The sequence below is a fragment of the Lycorma delicatula genome, chromosome 9, assembly GCF_047948215.1.
Source record: "Lycorma delicatula isolate Av1 chromosome 9, ASM4794821v1, whole genome shotgun sequence".
Classification (NCBI taxonomy): Eukaryota; Metazoa; Arthropoda; class Insecta; order Hemiptera; family Fulgoridae; genus Lycorma; species Lycorma delicatula.
In genome coordinates, this window is record NC_134463.1 from 40,541,148 (window position 1) to 40,565,995 (window position 24,848).

A 24,848-nucleotide genomic window follows, 5' to 3' on the forward strand; every position below is an offset into this window, starting at 1 on the left:
TAGAATATTAAACTGTTTTATTACCAAATATTATTTACTGTACATAAATATTTATTTTAAAATTAAAAAAAAACCTTTTTTTAAGAAGTGAACCTCAAAATTTTCTTAAATATGATTATTTTTCTCTTATTTATTACAATAAATCTAATAAAAAAACACTGACTACTGAATAAGAATAATAATAAATGAATAGAAATAATTTATGAAAAATATATTAAACACATTCTATTTAAATCAGCAATAATAAAAAAAAACATAAACTGTATTTTGTAACATAATATATTATGCTAAATATTCTAAATAACATATATATAAACATATACATATATAATCACAAATTTCATTTCAACAATATAAATATGTAAGCATTTAATTAAACTCTTTTAAAACTACAGCTAGATTTATTGCACAGTTAATTTTGTTTTCCAGTAACAAATTCACATGGTATTAGTTTTTATTTTACAAATAATTCATTAACATTTGTCACAATGCCTTGTTTAAATGGCAATATATTAAATAACATAATATTAACAGATTTACATCATAATCTGAGTTACGATACTATAATGTTATATATATTCTCAATTTATTAAGTAATATAATTATTATTATTATATTATGCTCACAACTTTGATTAGGCATTTAATGATATACTATTACTAGAATTTACCAGATGCAATGAAATTTGATTCTATATGTAAAATCCTAATGGAATGGCAGAGATGCATGTAAAAGATGGTACTATTTACCATGACTCCAATGACATTATATAGTACATATAGACATTATATAGTACCTAGATAAAAAGTACAAGAATAAATTTGTTTTGTTTATCTTTCCCTCTCTCATACACATGCATGCATGGTAGTGCAGACAGATACACAAAGGGAAAACCCCAGTCCATTATGACTGGATGGACAGTTAATTTTATCATAAAAAATAACCAAGTCTATCCCAATTATGATTATGAACATAAAAAATTTATTAAAAGAATTTAAACTTGAAAAAATTTTTAATAAAAAAATTGCATAAATTAAAAAAAAAATTAAACCTTATTTAGTGTTTTTAAAGTGATTACAGAACAGAGGACATTATAGTTTACATCATCAATTTATGCAACACTTTTGAATTAATGTATTTGATTCATTAACAAAAGTTATTTACTCCTTTATTTAGTTTTATATCTTCACTGTAATTTAAAACTAAAATTATAATTTATGTAAAATAAAATTCGATCATAAAAAAGGATAATATATATTATATACAAATTCAATTATCACAAAAAAGTTAACTGTGGATTATCTAAAATAAAAATTATCAAACAAAAATATGCAATTATATAAAACTTATTTATTCATATGTTGATAGCAAAATCAACAAAACCAAAGCTGTAGTAGTTATATTTATTGTTACAACTTAATAACATAGATAAACTAAACTTTTAATTATATAATTTCCATTAATAACAATATATTATGCGATACACTGCACAAGTTTAAAAAATAAAAAAAATGTATTCTAAAAAATAAAAAGCAACAGTATTCACAAGAAAAATAAACAATAAATATGTACACAACAATCTTAAAACTGAACTTCATATAGGTAGGAATTTTTTACTTATTTATTTTTAATAACAGTTTTTGGACGTAACTGAACTATTCACCGGTTACTCCGTATATTTATTATAATAATAATTATATGACAAATAGAAGTTTACTACTGTATAACATCGTGATCTGGTAAATAAATACTTAATAATGTAATCACAAACATACCGGTAAGGCCGAATAATGCAGCAGTTGTTGTTACAGTAAATAAATGTGAATACTGATATCGACAATACCACGCGAAACAAAGAATAACACTTAGACAAGTATACAAAAGTGTACCGAGATTCCAATCAGGTGGTGGTGCCTGATTTGAAGCACCACTAGTTTGCGTTTGAGCTGTACGTGGCGTATTGTTTCGTTGATTATGCACGAGGCAATGTACGACACAATTATCAAATAATCCATAACCTTGCAATGTCTGACTATCGCTTTGCAAAACCTGTCCGTTAAATATTAAACGTACCATCTTTTCGGCGGCTAATTCGATGCTGAAGTGACGTCTACAAAAGCAGTAAAAGAAATTTAATTTTAGAAATAAATATACAATATTTCATTTATAACAAACATATAAAAAGCTTAAATACTTAATTTATAATTTTTCAATTATCATTGGGTACCCGGGACAGATAAATCTCAATCTATTGTTCTACGTATCTGAAACTTCAGAAACAGAGGTAGTGGGCTCATCATTTTTACGCCCAGGCACACATACTTCCATGAAGAGATCTTTAAATAAAATAAGAATATTATAAATAATAATATAAGAATATAACACTTGTTTAGTGAATGTAAACTTTAAGTGTACTGAACTTAGTATACTGTATTTATTAAGTAATGTATCTAAAACGTAATTTTTTAAGTATTTGTGTATTTATTTTATAGTTAGAAGAAAGGCTGCTACCAGTTCAAATACTTGAGTCACTAGTCCACACATTCACAAAATAACAGTCATTGAGGAAAGTTAGATATTTATTTTTCAAATCAAAATTTGCTTAATTGAAATAAAAGACATACAAAGAACAAATGCTTATATTATTACTATTACTGTGAATAGGCCTAAACATGTTTATGAATTGTATAGATTAAAAAAAAATCTTGTAAGCTGTATGTAGTCCTTAGAGATTTCATATACACCAACACAGGAAAAAATACTCTTCCCAAAAATAGAAGTTTTAAAAATATTTCTAAAACAAGGAAGTTGTTTTATAAGATATTTACCAAATTTCTGATAATTTTTTTTTGAAAATCTGTTTGAAAATTTTTGGCCAAATTCTATATTTTATCTAATATTTGGATGATTACTGGATTAGATGAATGCATATCAATGATTTAATATTAATCAGATATTTAAGAATTTCTTTCAGCAAGTAATCTAGCCAGTTAAGAAAAAATTAATAATATCCTTTAATTAATTGAAGTGTACTACACACAAACACATGTTCAAAAAGTTCCCATGATTAGTTTATGTTTCAAACTGTTTACATGAAAATGGTACTACATTACCTTCAAAAGCAGTTTCTTTTGGCAGCTACAACTTTATATATCTAAAAACTTGTTTGAAACATTCCTGGAACCCATGTTGAAATATTTTCCTCAACTCTTCATCATATTGGCCATCACATAATCAGCATTTTGTATGTTTTTCCCTTTGGAGCTTTTGTCAAGCGAAGAAACGAGTAAAAATCTGCGGTACCAAATCAGGGCAGTCAGTATGGCTCTGATGATCTAAAGTTATGACATTGTGTAAGTATTCTTTGACAAGCATGGATCAATGAATCAGTGCATTGTCATGGAAAAGAATCCAATTTATTGTTTTCCATTTTTCAGGATGCTTCCTTCTTATTGCAATCTGTAAATAATAAAGGCTGCAAGGATCATAAATAACGAACATTTTTTTTTTCGCTGCCAACCTGTCAAGAATGAATTCATAGTCAAAATATCTTATTAGGGAGTTTCTCCCCAATAAGTTATTGTACTAACTGTGGTTTCATGTCTATGTACAGTAATAAAGAACTCCCATCTCTCATTGTAATCTTGATCAGCGACAGTAATGAGGTCTTCTACCATTCTCATGCAAGTCTCTTTCTAATCTGTAAACAACATTTTTAAAATGCGTTGATAAATCTAATGCATATTCAGAGTATTATGGAGAATACTGTGGCAAGGTCCGACCAACATCCTAACAATTAACACTATTCTCTTGACAGATTTTCTTTTACTGCTTCGATCAGCATTTTCAACAATGTGAGGGCTGTTTGTCATCGAGTGTTTGAGTGTGCTAAGCAAAAATCTTGGCTGAATTATGTTGGTTCCATTTCCTGAGCAACACCACTGTCTGTTGTATAGAGAAAAGTTTGGGCCAAATATGGCTCACAATAATCTCTGCAGCTGATTGGACTGGAAAATAATGACATCCTCATAACAACACCAGCTGATATGGAACAGATTTGGAAATATGATTATGAACTGTGGATATTAAATAATGAGACTAATGCTGCTACAGAAGAACTGCGCATGCGCCAAATTCATATGACCAACAGCTGTCTACCATGAAGCCTTCTCTTTCAATTGTTGCCAATACAGTTTCTGTAGACATATTGGTCTGGCCATGGCCTTCGTTTGGATAACATCTGTTTTTTAGTTTTGCCAAAAAATTATACGTTTTTTTTTTTATTAGAGCAAGAATTGTCGTAAAATTTCATATGAAACTTGGAAAAACCGCTACTGAATGGTAATGAATGTTTATCACGTGCACGGGTTTTTGACTGATTTAAGCATTTCCAAGATGGCCGAGAAGACATTGAAGATGATGTTCGTCCGGCTTGTCCTTCCACATCAAAAACAGATAAAAATATTGAAAAAATTGGAAGCTATAGGAATTGACAAAGAATGTGTAAGGCAAAATTTACAAAATTTTAACATGCAAAAAGTGTGCGTGAAAATGGTGCCTGAAATTCTCACAATCGAAAAAAAAGCTCATGAAAATGCTTGTTCTGACACTTTGAATGCCACTGAAAATGACCCAAACTTCTTGGAAAAAGTGATAACATGTGATAAATCGTGTTTTTTCATTTATGATCCAGAAACTAAGCACCAATACATGCACTGGAAGGCCCCAACTTCACCGAGAGCTAAAAAGCTTGAATGAGTAAATCAAAATTCAAAGCGATGATGATTGTTTTTTTTATATTCATGGAATTGTGTACCTTCAGTGGGCTTGTGTACCTTAGACTATGGCTACATGGCTTATTTGTCTATTTGGACCAGTGCTCTTAGAATGCTTGATGCAGTCCATCATTCCTTCATCCATCTGGTTTACTACATCCTAGTTGAGTTTCGTTCAAGGCCTGTGGTAAGTCTATTGGTGAGCAGTGGTGAGTTATCCCTTTCAAATAGTTGAAACCAAATGATCTGCTCTTATGTAGTTTATATTAAAGTGCAACCAAATTATCCAACCTTTGATGCGGTGTTCTCTAACCAACATAATTAATATTAGGAACAGCCGAGATCTACTGCCTGCTAGGAATCAGAGCTCAGTGCCTTTTCTTAGCTCTAAATATACAATTACCTCCAATTCTTAGATGCTCCATGTACCACCCTTGGCAGCGTTCTCTCATTAATTACTGCTCGTTTTTGTCAGTATCATAAGAAAACACAAATCCATTTGTATTACACGTAAAATTTTCTAATATTATAGAGTGAATCCTGATGCTATAGTTTATATGGATGGTTCTAAAAACATTAATTCTGTTATGCTTTTGTGGTTGGCAATAGAACATATACGTTTGGCCTTCCCAGCATCATCAGTGTTTTCATTGAGAAATATATGCTAATAATAAGGCCTTAAATATAATTAACTCAACATTTCGACATGTACTTGTCTGTTCAGATTCCATGAGTGCCTTACAGGCGATTAGTGACATGTACTTTAGACACCCTGTTTGTGAAATTCAGTATTTTATTCTCAAATGACTCAATGTACAGCATTAATGTCTGTGATGGAGATTTTTTTAAGCAAAACACAAAATTTGATATTTGTGAACTGTTCACAAAAATTGCTAGCATTTTTCACTGATATAGACAATATGAAACAAATGGTTTTAGTATTGTTGTATATGAAACAGGAAATGTAGCATAGCTATATCATGATATCATTAGTGCTGCCAAAATACAAACTACAAATTTCCTTATTATAATTGCTATTTTAAAACTGTATGATGCAATTGTAGGAGCTTTTTGAAGCTAATTTGTACATGCTACCATACATAAAACATTTTATGCACATGAACTATATATATATTATATATATATATAAAATGGTAGTTTTGTATGGAGGATAAAATTATTAACAGTAGTCAGGTTTAAAAACAAAACAAAAGACTGAAAACAATTTGTGTTTGAGAAGTAAGATTATCAATGAATATGATCTGAATTTTAATTTTTAACATACGCTACAACATTTGTATTTTCACTGTATACATCAAATGCTGTAACTGTAACAGATGTACATAAGCTGATATGAGAGTTACTTTCAAAAATGGCACACCATTTCCAAGAAAAAAAAGCATCCTGTGCCAGGCTTATTGAGTAGAGTGAGGAATGAAACAGGTTACTTTATCAAAGCCAAACATTCTGTATCATATTGACATCTGAAGTCCTGTGACATATTGTCCAATCCAACAACCTTCACTCTGTTGGTACTGATGTAAAGTGAACATTATTGCTTTCAAAGAAAGCAGCTACGATTGGTGTTACTTGAATCTTGGATGCTTTATAGCACAATAACCATAACAATACAATGGCCATTAGATACTATAAAGCAAGAAATTAATGCATACCTTTCTACGAGAAACAATACATTATAAAACACATCATAACATTTTTAATACAATATTCATTATTTTTAATAACATTTTCAGTACAGATGATTATTAGAAAAATCTTTTACTGATTATGCTACAGACCTGGGCAGTATTATAACAGATGCAATGTACTGTATTAAAATAATTAAAATCAATTATAAAAACAATGAATTACTTAAATTACCTCTTAAAATCACCAAGCTGTTCTTGCAATCTTCCTTCGACAACAATTTGATCATCGTTCAAATACTTCAGTCTAATTCGAATGTGATCGGGATTTGTTGATGAAGAAATCTCTTCTTCAGCAACTGCATCGCTGACTGCTGTAGTTGTTTCATATTCACAATCAGAAGAACTAGAAGATTCTAACAGAGTTGGTCCACGACTTTGAAAAAATGCTAATCGTCTTTTCCTCAAGATAGACGAATCAGAATCATTTTTTACTGTAGTAATTTCAATTTCTTGTGGTTGTTGATGACTTTCTTGATTTTCAGTTACTTCAGGATTCTGGTTATCACTTGCGCTACTGTTATTTACCTGTACAGTAGCGGCAGGTTCCTGACTGTTAGGTAATAACAATGAACTGCTACTTTCATTTTCTTCTTTATCATCACCATTGCCACCATTCAAACGATCGGTAGTTTCGGTTTCCACCAGCTCCTGAATCGCAGCTGGGTCACCTTGTCCGGTATCTATACTGTTTTCATCAGTGCTTAATGTTACTGATGGTTGGGGATTGGAATCATTAGATGCACGACCCCTAGTTCGTCTTTCTAATATTAATACAGTTCTTATTAGAGGGCCATCAGATATATTAGTTGACCACCATGCAATTAATGCTAAAAATATTATAATAATTACTGCAAAAAACTGGATAACTTCATCTCCTATACCTTCTACCATGGACATTTTTTTAACCTGAAACAAAAAGAAAAAAATTTATTAGCTATTACTATTAACATATAAATTAGTAATCTTGAAAGATAAATAAATAAAAAGTCAATACACTCTGCTAAATATGAAATTATATAGTACAACTCAAAAGTGAGTATAGAAAGTAGGAAGTAAAAATTATTATCCAATAAGATTTTCATGTTCATACTGAAAAAAATAATAAGAAAAATTATAGCATGTCAATACGTGATGTTTGAGGAGATTACAAAAAAAATTCACAGACAATGTTCATTAATGGAACGGGCACCACAAGGATAAAAAAAATTTCATGTTAAAAAAATTGAAAAACAGGGATAGCACAGTTATGTACACACATTATTAAAGGAAAAATAGAAGCAAAAAACCTCAAAAAGAAAAAATTAAGAGCATATAGTTAAAGATTACTGAAGAAGGAACAGTAAAATTAAAAACAGGATGGTGGAAAAACTGATAATGGAACATGTATTATCTACCAGTTTTAGAGACTGGGCAGTGGATAAGAAACATTAATGGGCCATAAGTGAAGCTTTACATTTGAACTCTGGGAGAAAATCTACAATCATACAGATTTTTAAGGAGCAAGAACATAATAAAACTGCTGCAAAATAATGACTTAAATATACACTTATGAGAGGAAAATTACACTTCTGTCATTCATGCATCGTACTTAAGTGTAAATGGTAGTAGCAATTGTCCTTCACTAAAGCAAACCTGTAAAATTTTTAATAAAAAAAATATTGGCAACATTAGTGATATCCTGAAGATGAGCTTTCAAATTCAAAGTATGACCAACAACATTTGGATTTAAAGGTAATAATGAAAGAGTTTAAGCTGATGAATCCTATTTTGCAGAAATCACCAAAAATCTAATAAAACAGTCTGTTTGTATTTTTATACTTTATTAATGCTGACATTAAGCTCACTGAAGAAAATGATCTTAATATGGGGAGAAGTACTAAAATTGAAGAGAAAAAGAAAGAGAAACAGAGAAAACTGTTATACAGAATTCTACATGAAAAATATAAGTGAAACTGTCCAGCTCATCCTAGGGCAGTTCTTTAACAGTTCTACAACATAGGCCTTCAAAGATGTCAAAATAAAGAAAAAAATATAACAATTTGAGAGCTATTAGAAAATGACTAGCTTAATACATCAAGTGAAACAGATAATAATGGTAAACGTGTATAAATCTTACTTGTTAATATATTCATTTTAGTTTTAAAAATTTAACTCCTATTTAACTTTTCCAGTTACTATGACTTAACACTACAATCTTCAAAACCCATTTGCTACTGCTATATAATTTGACAACAATCTTGTGCTAAAAAATAAATTTAATTTTTCTGAAGTACTGAGCTGGTGTGTTCTATTTTTAAAGTAAGTAGTTTTATACTTGAGAGTTATCATTAGGGTTATTTTCCAGTTATTATTTTTTAAACTATTATACTTTCTTAGTTTTACATAATTAATTTGGATGATTTTATTTTCAGTTCTTTATGATTCCTTAATAAATTTATATTTAATAAAATAACTTTCTTTTGAATTATTTATATAACTAATAACTTAAGGAAGCAAACTTCTAAAACTATAGTAAATAATAATAAAAAACTTTATTATTTAAATCTCAATTCCTTGTGCAAATTATCTCATATCTAGATCACTTCCATTCACAATCTTCGTCTGGGAGGGAGTCAATGGATTTGTTCATTTTACACAGTCCCAAAGCCATCTAACAGAGCTCTGGTAGAGATCCATTCTGCTCTTTGGAAACAACATGACCGATGCAAGATTAAAATAAACTTTATTTACAGGCTGAACTCACTTATGTTTACTATCCTCAATGAAAAAGAGTGGGAAATATTCATTATCTAAGAGTTCTGTTGATTGAAAAGAATTCTGGTGTTCGGTGGAATCCTGTGATGATAGTATAAAATCCATGTTCTGATACACCAGTGCAATGTCTGATCTCTAGTTTCAATGAAGGTCAGTTTATCACATAATCAAAATGTGATTTATGCAAGTAAGTGCAATTTGCAAAAGTATGAACTACTTGCATAAAATCATGATTATATAGGCAGTTTTATTAAGGATACTTGGAAAACTGTTACAGGACTTACTGAACACACAACAAATGATATTTAATCAGCAAAATTACATTAAGAAAACAATTTTGGAGATTCAGATGTTATTACAGTTTCTTAAATTTCTTCAGCAGTGTTTTTATCAGTTAGAGTTTTTTATTGTTAACATCATGAATTTTTCTGAACAAGCAATAACTGAAGGGATGTCTAGTCAAGGACTAACTTTATGCTATACCTGAACACAACAAGAAATTGAGACATTACAATCTTCTTTTCACATTTTGAGTTTTGAAACGCCTGTTAAGGTAATGTTAACTGACAAGATTCAAATTGAGATACATTATCTATGAGAAACGTATGTACTCTAACAATGTGCTGCTTTTAAAGTCAATGTTTTGGTCAGTTGGCTGAATTTTGTTAAAGTGAAAAACATATGGGCTCTTGTGGAGTAAATACTCATTAAGGAGAGCCATATATATACTGATCATTCTATATAAAGTATATGCACATTCTAGACATACCATATTTGGCAAGATCATGAGATTATCTACTTTAAAATGAAAGTTATGATACAGAGGGCAGAGAGAGGAAAAAATAAATAACTCTGATGCATGAAAATTTTTAGTTTCAAGAATCCAGCGAAATAATTTTCTTCTCAAGCTGTTGCATCTACCTCACTGACCACACAATTTTCTTGGCTCATGGATGTCATAAAATAAATCATGTTTGCATTATTGGGTAAGTTTGCTGTTATGAAACTTGAAAATCCATTGTCATCAGAGAAAATTTATATACTATCAATGAGCTCTGATAACAATTACAGAAAAGAACAAAGGCCTATCAATCACTTACTACAGAAATTTTGATAGTCAACCTCAGGGACTCAAAAAAAGTAGAGGTCAACCTATTGTGGTGACAAAAGTGAAACAATGAATCTCAGGGTCTCCTACAAAAGAACATAAAGAATAAGAAAATGAAGGAATCAGTGGTCTGTCACGTTTAAGCCTCTCGATAAGTCAAGAAGTTGCGATTGACTATGGATCTTAAGTCCTCTTACTTCTCCAGAAACAAAATCTAAACTAAACCTAGATCAAGACTTATCCTGAATGAAGACTCAAGGAACGAATTCCTGAAAGAAATTTTTGTCTACACCAGATATAAACAAAATCAGTCTGGCAGTTAAGCGAGTTTTTAATATTTTATTAAACTGTATCAAAATAAAATATTTTGATACAGTGATATTAGCAATGTGTGATTTTCAACTGTTTTAAAAATTATTTAAATTATTATTATATTAAAAATGACTGTTTATTGTTTATATTTATGTTTACAATAAATGATTAATTAAATATTTAAACATTAAAAACAAATTTATTGGAAAAAATGAGTAACTTATACTTTTAAATTCTTAATTTAAGTTTTTCAACAAACATGCAAAAGCTATGACACAAAGAATAGAATATATAATGAATGGATTAAAATAACATCCACTTTGGAAAATTTTACTTTAAAACAATATTTTGTGAAACCTTATAACTAATTACATATTTCAAGGGACACCTACGTCACGTATTACTGACTGATGAGAAAACTTTACTCTTAGTTTAGTCGATTTTTCATTCTATATCGTCATCACAAAAAGCAAAATGACAATGTATTAGAGTTAGTTTTATAACAGGAATCGTATATGACTTAATGCGTTACAATGCAACTAGGCCAGGAACATGACTAAACTTGTTTGTGATGCTGTCAATTAGTCCAAGATCTTGAGTGCATTAAATCATATTTTTCAGAAACATTTATTAACCACATAAATAGACAATTTATTTTTAAATGTAAAAAAATTGTTTGATCGGTTGAAATTTATCAACAGCTAGTTGAAGTGTATGAAAAGAATATATGGAAATAGTGTTGATTAATCAACAAAGAGATAAAAAATGCACACAAAGGAAAATCAGGAAACCAATCTATCATCACTGAAGAATTGAAAACCGATATAAATGAAAGAGAAGATCACTATCAATGAGTTTCATAACCTTAATAGTAACTGCAGATCATACAAAACAACCACCATACTCTACTTACAAGTACCAGACAATTTCAGTCTAGCTCATAATAAGAAGCATTCTCATATCACTCAAAACGTGGAAGAACCATTTCAAAAGATATTGGACAGTTTTCTTTTTCTGAAATGAAAGAAAATTTCTAAGAAGAAAACACATGCACACTGATGATGACATAAGAAGAAAGCACATGCACACTGATGATGACATACACAAAAACTGTCTTGGACTAGTTAAAAAAAACAGACATCAAAGGTCTTCAACAAGGAGATCATCAAGCTTCCCTTGCAATCTAAAAAATTATTAGGGATTCTTTTCAATAATATTTTAATACATACGTATTTAATATTGTAAAATTAAGGCTTTTGAGTTACAATAATTATTATTAATTCATGATAGAAAAATCTTTTACTTAAATATTGATCCTCTAAAAAAAAAGGCAATATGGAAAGAGCAGACATATGAATAAATGAGTGACACAATTACATAAAAGAATTACCTATTAATTTAATCATACAATATTGCAGAGAAATTAAAACAGAAAAGTCCAGAAATTAATATATAGATTAATTAATTATATTCTTAATAAATAGATTAATTATATTAATAAATAGATTAATATTCTTATATATAAGCAATATAAAAGAATATTTAAATAATTGAACTAGGGCAATTAATCATAAATAATAAAAGACCTAGTGTTCCTGTAACATACAAAATAACTATGCGAGTGTACAACAAACACTCCTTAAACACAAGTTTAGAACATTCACTTCTAATAATACACAATATATACAATTAAAATTATTTCAGCAGTTAAAGCAAGTTAAGTGCCTGAATAATAAACCGAGTGAAAGTTTTTCTAATAATTAAAAACAACAATACAATGAGATAAACAAATTTATCTAATTAAAACAATAAATAAATAAAACACACAATATAAAAAATAACCTATGTATAATAACTTTAAAAATTAAAAACATACAGTAATACAGATGTGTAAATAGTAAAGAAATAGTTTAATTTTTCACAAATTGTTAAACCTAGATTAAAAGCAGTAGGTAATAAAAATATTGATCTAAGAAAACATTTTTTTTGACAAAACAATATTTTAGACAAATAATTCATTTAAATTACACACACGAAATATACAATCCATATTCTTATGACGTGTATACTCACTCCATTCAATAGCAGTTGTTTTGTTTTACTGTACACAATATCACTACCAAAAGCAACCACCATTATACCTTTAAGCGCAAAAAGCATTCATGCATGATAGCACTTAATCATTATAGCTTTAACATTATATTGTAATTTAATTAATTTTGTTGATTAAGTTGATACAAAAAAAAAATACTTCTTGGGATCAATACAACCATACATTTTAAATAAAATGGTTCCAAACAATTTTATGAGTGTAGAAAAGATAAAACCATAAATATTTATGACATTAATATACATGGTAAAACATAAAAACTGGCAGTAATGTTGCTGAATGTCTTATTTGCATTGAGCTTAAAATTTAGTCTTTTCCTCAGTGATAATGCAGGAAATTTATGAAACCATAATGATTTTTTTTTTTAATATAATTTAAAAAAAGTTAATATTTTAAAATTAATGGCTGAATTAGAGAAAGGTTATAAAATTCAACCCTGTAAAGATCCATACTAACCCATTATAAAAATACAAAAAAAAAAATTTAATGTTTATAAAATGTTTTTATTATAAAACTATTTTTAAATGAAAATATTTGGAGCCATCTGAATAAAAAATTAAGCTCTTTAACAGACAATAAGAACTGAAAATTAATCGCACCGCACCTGAATTGTCATATTTAGGAAAAAACAAAATTACAATAATGTTTTGAATTGATACGGTGGAATTATTTCTAAATATATGGTAAAATCCCACAGATATAAAAAAATTACAACAATAACATGTTAGGTAACAATACTAAATCATTCATATCACAAAACATTTCCTGCAAGTAAATCATTTTCATTCTAATGCTACAAATTAGAATTATAAATATCAAACCAGTCACAATGTTGATTACAAAAGTATGATAGACTACTAATAGCTACACCCCTGGACAAATAAAAATATAATTATTACCTCTTAATGAACGACTAGGTATTAAAAATCAAATATTGTAGCAATTCAGGACAATTATAACAATTTATAAGTAAATTGTATGTACAAAGAAGATCAATTCTTTCCATAGCAGATTCAATACTAGGTATCTTTAATAGATTAGAGATAAAATTGTGATCAAAGTAATGCAACGGAGAACCAGTTCTAAATACAAAGTAACATAAAAAAGAATGATGATGTGTTTCAACTAGTTGTTTTTGGATTACAGTATGAAGAAGCCATGCAGCAACAAATCAATAAATAAAGATTGGAAAAAAAAGAAAAATAGTGTCCTAAATGTATCAATATTTTTACAATTTTTAGAGAATCTTTTGATAAAGTTAATTTTTTAATTAGTAAATCCAATGTGAATCTGAAAATGTAATTTGCTATAAAAATAACACATAAATCCCTAATGTTCTAAACTATGTAAATTATAATTAAAATGTTAAGTACTTCTACCAAAAGATATATGAAAGCACTTGTTAAGTTCAATATAAGTCAATTTTCTCTACACTATTCAACTTGAATTTAAATCAATTTATAACAAACTTCTACCAACGAGATTAGAAATTTACGTATAAATTTTCATGTCATTAGCAAAAAATTAACATTTAGAATGTATTAATTTTTGGCAAAAATCATCTGTATAAATAACAAAAAGGTGGTAGATCAGAGTAAGTATCTTCAACTGGATTGAAAATGAAATTATTTATTTTAACATATTGAATACTATTAACAAGAAAAGCAGCAAACCAGCAGAGTAAATTGTGATGTATACCAAAAGTATCTAAATTTTTTTCAAGTAAACCAATATTAACCACTTCAAAGGCACATATATATAGTGGGTCAATCCAATTGAAACTTACCCACTTGTTTCCTACATATTTCAGGATCTTAAAACTATTTTTTTTAATTTTTTATTTAAACAGTTTACCTGTGAAGGACATTTCCACAACTTGCAGTGTTTTTGTAGATGTTTATGGCAAATAAAAAAAATTATTGTGTTGTAATACAATGTATAACCTCTCAAAAATCAGAAAAAACTGTTGAAAGCGATACCATTTAGACTCATTAAATAAGTGCTTCAAGGGAGTCTCTCTTGTCTTCTTTGCACTTTACATTTTTTATATTTAGCCCCTATCTTGTTGAACTTAACATTTTCAATATTTTTAAAATAGTTTTTTTAAAATTATTAACGATAGATTGTAATCTAATAACTTAACCAATACCAATCAGCAACTTAATACAATTTTGATTCAAAAGTGCTTGTAAAACTTACTCAAACTGAGATTTCAATGAGTAGCCCCGCCTACATCTTTTTTCAAGAATTCATTTTTATTTTCATACTGGTTTATTTTTGTAAACATTATCGAAGAAAAAATAAATTGTAGCAAAATTTGAATTATTGTCCAATGAAATGGCCTGTTTTTGTAGAAATGAAAGTTTATTATTTAGTGTGGTTAACCAACAGCTGTATATCTCTTCTCATAATTCTCTTAAAATTCTGTGAGAAAGATTGTGATGTGGGACAATGTATTGTTCTTGGTCTTTGCAGTCATATAATTCTTTGTTCTGCTGGGAAAAATACTTTTGAAACAGTTAACACAAAGAGACTTTCCAGGAACTAAATTTAAATTTGAAAAAATGTGTTCTTTAAGAGCCTGCTCTAATGTTATTTGTCTTAAGTTTTTTTAACTGTTTTTTTATGACAGTTCTCAAAGAACTGTCCATACAGGTGACTGAATTTTGACAAAAAATTTTTTCATGATATTTACAAACACTATTGACATCTGAATAACCAAGTAAAAAATAAAGTTTTTCAAAAAAATGGTTTTCATCACTAAATCTTAATGAGTTCTTTTGGCACTGTATCATATACTGTTTTATGACACTCTTCATTCACATAAATTCCTATCGAACAATGTTCTTCCATTGTTTTATGTGAAATTATTTAAAAATAGTGTAAAAATTTAACTGATTTTAGAATTTGCAAAAATAGTAAGTAAAATTTATTATTTATATTTAATAAATATTTCCAAACACAGGGTGAAATTTTAGACACGTGGTAAAAATGTGGAACAGGTCACTGACTAATGTCAGACTGACCAATCTGTCTGTAACTGCAAAGCTAGATGATGTAAGAAGCATAAATGAGCATGTTGCAACATGAATTTTCCTGGGACTGGAAATGACTTTAAGCATCTGTTATAACATGAACAATGCAGTTGAATGGTTCAAAAAATTCTATTTCAACTATGTATAAAAATATTAAAGTTCCAAGACGACAAGAAACCCCCTTGGAGTACTTATTTATTTAGTGAGTCAAAATGGTATAACTTTTAACAGGTTCTTCATGATTTTTTAAAAGGTTATAACTTTTTTATTAGTAAAATAAACAAGAAATTTTTTATTTGCACTACAAGTTGTGCAAATTTGAGATTTTTATCACCAGCCCCATCAGTTAAAAAAATTCATAAAAATTTAGAGTTAAGTATATCACCATTAATATTATTTATGGTAAAGCTACTAACATATAACTACATATAAAAAGAAATAATTTAAACTGTGTATGCCACCCCTTCCTCCTGAAAAAATTCATGTTCAACTTAATTGGTAATTTTCTCATAGAAAGAAGAGAGCTAGCTAAGTAAATAAACCGCTAGACCAATCTTTTACCTTGAGAAAATATGAATAAATTGCACATTTTGTTTCATCCTTCCAGGACCAATAGTTTTTTAGTTATGATTTTATCCAAAAACCCTTACAATCACAAAAAATAGGTGTGTGTACCAAAAAAAAAAAATACCTGCCACAGATAAACTGCTTAAAAAATAGTTTTAAGGTCCTGAGACAGGACCTTAGGAAACAAGTGGGTAAGTTTCAATTTTTTTTGAATTGGTCAAGCAACCACCCTTGGGTCACTTCAAATGGATTCAAGTCAGTATAAACTGAATTGAAATTATACTCATTGCTAACTTAGTCAACAATATTTTTAGTATATATGTTTAGTTTCCTTAGATTAGATTGAAGAAGTTGTCAATTAATTTAGCAAAAACATTACACTTATTAACAGGATGGTAATAATTATTAATATCAGAGACATCAACATCACCTTTTTTTATGTCTAGTAGTTATAAATGAAACTTTCCCACATTCAGGAATGTTCCAGTTGAAATAAATTAAATAGTACAGATAAAAATGAAACAATAAAAGAAGAGCATTTTTTTATAAACGTTGAATGGATATTATCCGGACCAGTACCACACTTATAAAAAAACTAGAAATTATCATTTAAAATTATATCACTGAGACAATCATTATAATTAAAATCTACTTCTGTTGAAGTCAAATCATTTAGATTCATTATTATAATATATAAGAAGACAGAAAGGATCTTTAATTATCAATGTTATTTACGTATTCAGATTCTTATGCTATTTATTCTTCTACCTTACCTAAATAAGGGTGATTTAGGAGGAAAAGGAAATAATTTACAAACTGATTCTAACATGAAATAAGGGAAAAAGTTCATAAAAACATATATCCGTTCTAGGAATACAATACCTGTTCAACAAATACAATACCTACACACGACATACAAAAACTGTTCAAAGAAGAAGGAATAAGAAAAAAATGTACAAAAAAGATAATCAACCTCACACAAGGACTACAAGTAATCTGCATGACTTAAAAGATAAAAAAAAACAAAATTTTCAACAAGTCTATTCTCCTTTGTGATAAAGCCCCCTTATTAGATTTTTTAAAAATGCAATAAAATGGATCCTCCCAATAAACAAGTTCTCAGCAAAGTTCCAATACACTGATCCTGATATATAAATGAAATCAAATGCCAAGATATACATAAACAGAATTTTGAATCAAAGATTTTGGTATTTTGGGCTAAGGACATCAAAATACACAGGAAATACAAAAATCGGAAGGAGCCACTCTTAGATCTTCCCTGCATTAGATACAATAAATAAAATTAAAATATTGCACTTTAAGGTTGTGATAAAATAATATCAATACATATTGCATAAGTTTTGTTGAATTCAATTATAAAAGCTTTCAGTAATAAAAAATTAATCTTCATGATAAAAATAATATCCAATATTAGCTCACAAAACAAAAATATTTAACCTATACACAGTTCAGTGACTTGTCTTCTTCAAAGTACGCCCTAACTAATGTAATATACTTATCCCAGCCATCTTTCCAATCTTGGAAGCATTTTTCAGTCATTTTTAGTGAGCAACATTAGCCCTCTCCCTGAATTTCTTTAGATCTCCTCTTTGTCTTCAAATCTTTTTCGTTTAAGCGGAATATTAAGCTTAGAAAGAGAAAAAAATTACATGGAGCCATGTCTGATAAGTCTTGCCAAGAATCTCTAGATAAGCTGTGGCACATGGGCTAGAGCACTGTAGTCTCTTGCATCAAACAGAATTTCTTAGCCAATGAATAACAGTAATTAGTGCTACTACTGACAGTTTGTCTTTGAAAAGCATACTCTGTGAAGAACCTTCCTTTGAAAATCAAAAAGACTGTCAAGCATGATCTTCAGATTGTTTTGTGATTACCTATCTTTCTTTTGTTATGGAGAACTAGTAGTTTCCCAATGCCTCAGAGTCATAGCCGCAGGCCCATGAATTATCTCCAGTTAATTTTTTCATAAATTCAGAATCACGATTAGAACATTTCAGCATGTCCTGCAGAACTGGCAGTCTCTTTTCCTTTTTTTCATGGCAAGAAATTTTGGGACAAATTTTGCTGCTACAGGCCACATCCTGAAATCTACTGTAAAAATCAAATGCACTGAGCCAAATAATATTCCCTACATCTTCAAGCTCTCAATAGTAGCTCGTTTTTGGAGATTTTTGCAGGTAGAAGGTCTGTCAGTGTTTCTCACTTTCGACAGACGTTTGACCATCTTGGAAATGGCAATACCACTCTTTAATTTAACACCTGTCGCTTGATCATCACAAGCTGTAAGAATCTTCCTTATTGTCTCCAATAATGTGTCACCAAGTTTCTGACAAAATTTAACAAAGATTTTTTGCTCAACCTGTTCAGTCATTTTGATTGGCAATAAATACATAACAAGCATTACTCACACATTCTATTTTCACTGCTAGTAACCAGCGACTGGCTGCAATGGTTGTAAAACACTGAATCATATGGAACCAATACATGTCAAGATAACATCCACATGGTCCCCTTCAACTGGTTACAATAAAAAAAGTTGTACTTTTTATCACATCATATACACCCAACTGTACAATAAGACAAATATTTTTTTCATTAACTTTTTTAAATTTTATAACTCGGGCCAGATGAAATCGGTTACTGACAATTTATTAACCAGCCATTAATTAGACACTTAACTTAAGGATTCATTAAAAAGGTATTATTTCTTAATTTTTAATTGGTTATTTGAAACCAGTTGGTTGTTTAAAAAAAAATTAATTCAAATTTTTTAAATTAAAAAAATTGAGGCTTACCAACAAAAGGGTGCATCAATGAAAATAAGCCACTTATAAGAAATTGAAAAAGAGGAATCTGTCTTTATAAAAAAAGAAAATTGTGAGAAAATACGTAAAGAGATTGCTAATAAGTATGAGCTAAGATGTCTGTTACAGGGAAATATAAACTATTTTTTAACCTAAGTTGTCTACTAACTTTCTTGAATTTTTGGCAACTAAATAATTTTTAATAGTATAATAACAAAAAAGGTCATGCATATCATTAAGCTATAATATAATTCTAAGCAATAATGATGCTCAAAAAATGAAGTGCATTAAAATTCTCATTATAACAAAAAGTATACTTAAAAAGAAAAAAACATGCAATTCCTTTTTTGAAATCTGTTTAAAAAAATATTTGCATTAGTAATTTTTGCAGAAAAATCCTTTTAGAATATATAAATATAAAAAATCGAATAAATAGATAAAAATGTAATTCAGCTCAATTAAAATCTTTTGGAATTTGTGTCTCTATTCGTGGAGGAATCAACAAAGAATTATACCAAAGATTATCACTAATAAAACATATTAGATTTAAACTAATTTTGTATTATTCACAATATTCATCTCATTAATTAACTGCTCATCATATGTGAAAAAAAAAATACCCAACACAAATACGTTTATATGCTAAAAACAGATTATAAAACATTTTTACTACCATAAAAAAAAATTCTTTAAATTGTTTATAATATAAGCTTTATGTAAACTATTTTGCGAGAAATAAAAATTATTCATTAATGCATTGCTATTCATTGTTGTACTATTTATAACATTTTTGTTCTAGTAGTTTGTGAGTCAACAGGTTAAGATTTATAAAATTCATAAATCTATTTTTAAAAACTTATTGTCAATTATTACTCATAACATATTTTATTAACGAATGACTCAACGGAAATAGTTGATCACAACCAAAGATAAATTATTAACAGTCTAACTTGTAAAAGAATGTTAATCATTTTTAAAAAATCAACAAAGGATTGAAAAACTTTCAAATGGAAATGGTATAATAAAATTAAATTGTTTAAGAAAAATTTAATTAATCTGAAATACAAATTATAATTACAATTATTCACAGCTTTTACAAATGCAAAAATCAAAATATTTACAGGGCATAAATATAAATTATTAATAATTAAACTGTTACATCATTATACATTTAGTAACAGTGAAAAGAGCGTGAAAAGAGCTTATTGGTTTAGTTGACTGGGTAACTAGATCTGACCAATAACGTCAAAAAAGATCAAAATCAGTAAAACATTTAGGTCTGATTTTATACTGTGATCAAATTACATTTTTATCTTAAAAATTATGTGATATTAAAAATATAATTGAGAAAAAATTTGGATCCCAGTTGATACCCTCCTTAACCAAAATGGCATTTTTATCATAAAAAATAAGACTCTGCTGTATTTACAATATAATCATTAAAAAAAAAAAAAAATTAGTAACAAATTTGGGACCTATTCAACAGCTAGCTCATATAACATTTCCTGTATAAACATGATATGCCAGACACAGACTCCGTGAAAATCCAGTATGAGACGATCTAGCATTGGGCTTCCAGAGTAAGGATCTTATGCACTGTGGGAGTGTATTGACAAGTGATATGACGAAATTGAATGATTACTTCCATAAATGGAGACTTCAGCCTAACCAAAATAAGACCATCTAAATAATAAAGAAGCCCTAAGGAAGCTACATGTGACTTTTAACAGAATCAAAGTGCCTCATAATTACAATTCAATATATTTAGGAATCATTCTTGATCAGAACTTAACACTCAAACAAAGTGCATCAGGTTATCTTAGAAACTTGACTTAAGAGTGAATCTACTTCACAAGATTGCCAGAGGCAGTTGTGGTGTGGACGCCAATACTTTACGCTCTGCTGCACTCACTCTTGTGTTTTCGACTGGTGAATATTGTGCCCGTGTGTGGGAAAACAGCGCCCACACAACAAAGATTGATGTGCAGCTCAATGAAGCCATAAGGATTATCACTATTACTGTTAGATATACTCCCATACAGTGGTTGCCTGTCCTGGCTAATATTGCTCCGCAAGATCTGAAGAGGAATGCAGCCAAGGTAAACTTGCTGAAGAGGATCACTTCTCATAAAAACCCTCCCTTGTACAATGCCCTATAAGATCTACCAACAACTTGGCTGAGGTCACGCAAACCACCCTGGGTTGATTTAAAAAGTATAAATTTTGTTGATGTGGCTGGAATGAACGTCTACCCAGCAATGCTCACCTGGTTCAAGAGCCAACAAAGAAGGTTAAGGGATTCCAACTGCTGCACCAAACCTGGTCAAGGCTGAAATGCATTAAGATGAGTCAAGGGAGGTGTGGTTACACCTTGAAGAGGTGGGGTTTCCACCCATCTGCTGACTGCGACTGTGCAGCGGAAGAGCAGACAATAGAGCAACATATTACGGAGTGCCCACTTCAAGCGTTTGACAAATCAGAAATTACAAAAAGTTTAAACAATTTTTTAAATTCTCAAGTCAGATCCCATGAGGCAACCTTTTTTTAAAACTTACCATGTCATATTACAAAAAAAAATTATATTTTACGTATGGATCAAATTCAGCCATTTTTTTTTTTTGATGGTTGGGCTTAAACAATGTTGGAAATAAACTTACTAAACACAATGCAATCTAAGAATATTCTTTTAAATATAAAATTATATCTTGAATTTAATGACTGTATTTTGAATATCTATCAGTCACTTCATACCAAAATATTTTGATCTACTTAATGGGTTAAATCAAGTAACTATTATAATAAAATGGTTCTGTAAATTTAAAAAATATATAAAACATACATGTTATTTTGCAAAATAAATACTTGAGGAAAAAACTCATCACATCTATGATACATATAGACTTACTGTTTGGATATCATAATGAATTTCAGAACAATATATCATTTGTACATATTAAACACAAAAAAATAAAATTTTAATTAAACTCCACTAACACAATTCTGAAGTTAAATATGCAAATCAAAAACAATAATAACATTAATAACAATAACAAAAAGGTACTTTGCAATCAGAAGTAATAAACAAGTTGCAGAAAAAACTACTAGAAACATTGTGATAAGCCTTATCTTGAATTGAATATTATAGTAATAAGGTGTAAACAAAAGGATGAAAATTACAGGCAAGAAAAAATTCTATAAAATGTAATAACTAAATAAAATAACTTTTCCACAAATAATAATATTCTAATATTAAAAAAAAACCACTGAAATAATTATTTAAAAGTAAATTTTATTATTTACTTCCAATGAGCTGAAATTTATTTTCTCATACTAAAGCCAATAGGTTTTGTAAATAACCCAACTTTCTCAAAATACTACATCTACAAAAACATATACATTAACAAAACATAGGCCTGCTATAACCAAGACAATGAATAAATTTCTGAGGAAAAATTCTAATGTTATAAAAAAATTCTATCATTTATTTAAGAAATATTATCATTTGTTTAATCAATTATTTTTATTAATTAGAATAAAATTCATTAAATATTCATAAATTCATATCGCTTCATGAATACTTGCGAAAATACAATCTCAAAACAAGGATATATGCAATCAGGAGCAGATGGATGAGGAAAAGATAAAAACTATAAGGAATTTTTTAACGGAAGATGAAAAGAGAGTTTTTAAATGATTCATTCAATAAATAATATACAAAAGATATTATGAATTCAAACTAAATAATGCAGTGTTTTGTGAAATCAGTATTTGTTCTCTGAAAATGAAATTTAAAACTTTTTGTGATTACTTTTTTTATAAAATTTCAAGGTTTTAAATAAATTTGGTTAATTTTTTAAAAAAATTAATTTTTTCAATTTAAAGGTTTATACTTAATTGCTGAGATTCTGTATGACAATTGCTGCATTTTTGTTAGTTTTTTAATAATTGGATTCCTTTACTAACTAAACGATAATGAAAAAGGAAAAAGTATAGAAATTGTAAATATTATGGAGTTAAACTGTGCAAGCTCTTTAAAAATAAAATTAATATGCAAAACTGAAAAGAAAAACTAAATGATATAGAGACGACGTGAAGTAGAGAAAAAACTACTGTAAAGTTAAGTGTGGCAAATAGATAAATAAAGAGGACTGGGGAAATAGAGCCAGAATATAACAAACTTTCATCTACAAAAGAATTCACAATTTATTAAAACTCAAACTCAGTGACCTCAGCTGTTTAGGTCTATCCTCTTTTAGTATTACAGAAGCTTTATTTTAAAACACAAGTGCATCCTTATTTTCACATACTGTACTCTGTTAATCAAAATAACCTACTTATTTGCGTAAAAAAAAAACATAATTCATTTCCTCACAAAATTATTATAATGAAGCCATTTACTAACTCATCATCCACCCGAGTTTTTGATTTATTAAAATAATTTAGAGAGATAATAGAAAATGCATTGAAAAATACAAGAACAGAATGATCACATCATAACATAACAATCCTGGCAAACTAATTAAAATTATTAACTGGCAAGAATACCAATGTTTCCAAGTCAGGATGAAACATAATTTTTTAATTACACTCAAAATTGGATATTTAAACATCATATCAAAATATAATTCTTCACTGTTTGGGCAGTGTACAAACTTGGCACATAACTAGAAATCATGTAAACACATCAATGTTTATATTTAAATAAGACATATCACATGACCTTACCAGATGTATAATTACAAATTAAATTTATATATGAGTTACTACAAATTCTAACTTTATTAAAATGTTTAATACATTTACCAACATTTAGGTAAAATAAAGGAAGCACACATGCCGTAACATAACATTTAAAAAAACATAATTAATCTTTATACCTACACAATAAAATTACACATTAAGCAATAGAGATATCAATATCATTATCACTGTCCTCATTAAGCAATAAAAAACAATTTATACGGAAAACACATTCCTTAATGCACTAATAAATTGTTCCTTAGGGCATAAATGAACAATCAGTAAAACAAATGTACACAACATCCGACCAGAACTTGAGCTCCAGAAGGCATATAACGAACTAAGTTACAGAGATAAAAGATATTATGTTACAAAACACCAACACACTAAAAGTTTAACCCAAACTATTATCTGGATTGCAAACCTACTGATCAGTACGAAAAACAACTTACTTCTTGGCGAAGATAAACGAAATACTTTGCATGAATATATTTCCAATAAATAAGATTGTATTTCGACAAATGACAACTTTCTAATCCATGTAAATGTGCTACCCAAACTGTTTTGTGAAAATGTTCTAAATCCGTTACAATTTGGTTAGAAGGTCAATAATAAAATTGACATAGCAGTTTCACAGCCTGCTCAATAATTGCACTTGTTCAGGGACAAGGAAAACGATCTCGCTTTACCAAGTTGCAGTAATAGATATTAGAGTAAACAACAATGTTAAATGTATAGAGCAGATGTCAAACGCCTTTCACAGAAAATGAATAAATATTTACAAGGCTAAAACTATATTTTACGACTTCAACATTTTGATAAAAATATTTTCACGAGAATATTGAAATATATTTGAAACAAAATATAATGTATATTTTTACTATTGATTATAGTTGTGGTAAAATTATTTACA

At 28.6% G+C, this 24,848-nt stretch overlaps 1 protein-coding gene across 2 annotated transcripts; it reads right to left on the reverse strand.

Moving 5' to 3' along the window:
* On the reverse strand, positions 1–24,583 carry LOC142329669 (uncharacterized). Of its 2 annotated transcripts, none has more exons than XM_075374345.1 (3): positions 24,388–24,583; positions 6,657–7,390; positions 1–2,110 (listed from the first exon to the last, which is right to left on the reverse strand). In XM_075374345.1, the coding sequence occupies exons 2-3, from the start codon at positions 7,379–7,381 to the stop codon at positions 1,717–1,719; spliced, it is 1,119 nt and encodes a 372-aa protein (XP_075230460.1). In that variant the 5' UTR covers positions 7,382–7,390; positions 24,388–24,583; the 3' UTR covers positions 1–1,716. The 2 variants fall into 2 exon arrangements, with proteins under 2 accessions (XP_075230460.1, XP_075230461.1); XM_075374346.1 differs by lacking the exon at positions 24,388–24,583 and adding an exon at positions 24,077–24,313.
* Positions 24,584–24,848: the final 265 nt, after the last annotated feature.

What these genes read in the sequence shown, in the direction of transcription:
- LOC142329669 (XM_075374345.1), bottom strand. Translation starts at nt 7,381, where the DNA reads ATGTCCATGGTAGAAGGTATAGGAGATGAAGTTATCCAGTTTTTTGCA. An exon ending in CAGCTTGGTGATTTTAAGAG is followed by an intron (nt 2,111 to 6,656) that starts GTAATTTAAGTA and finishes CTGCTTTTGTAG; the next exon opens with ACGTCACTTCAGCATCGAAT.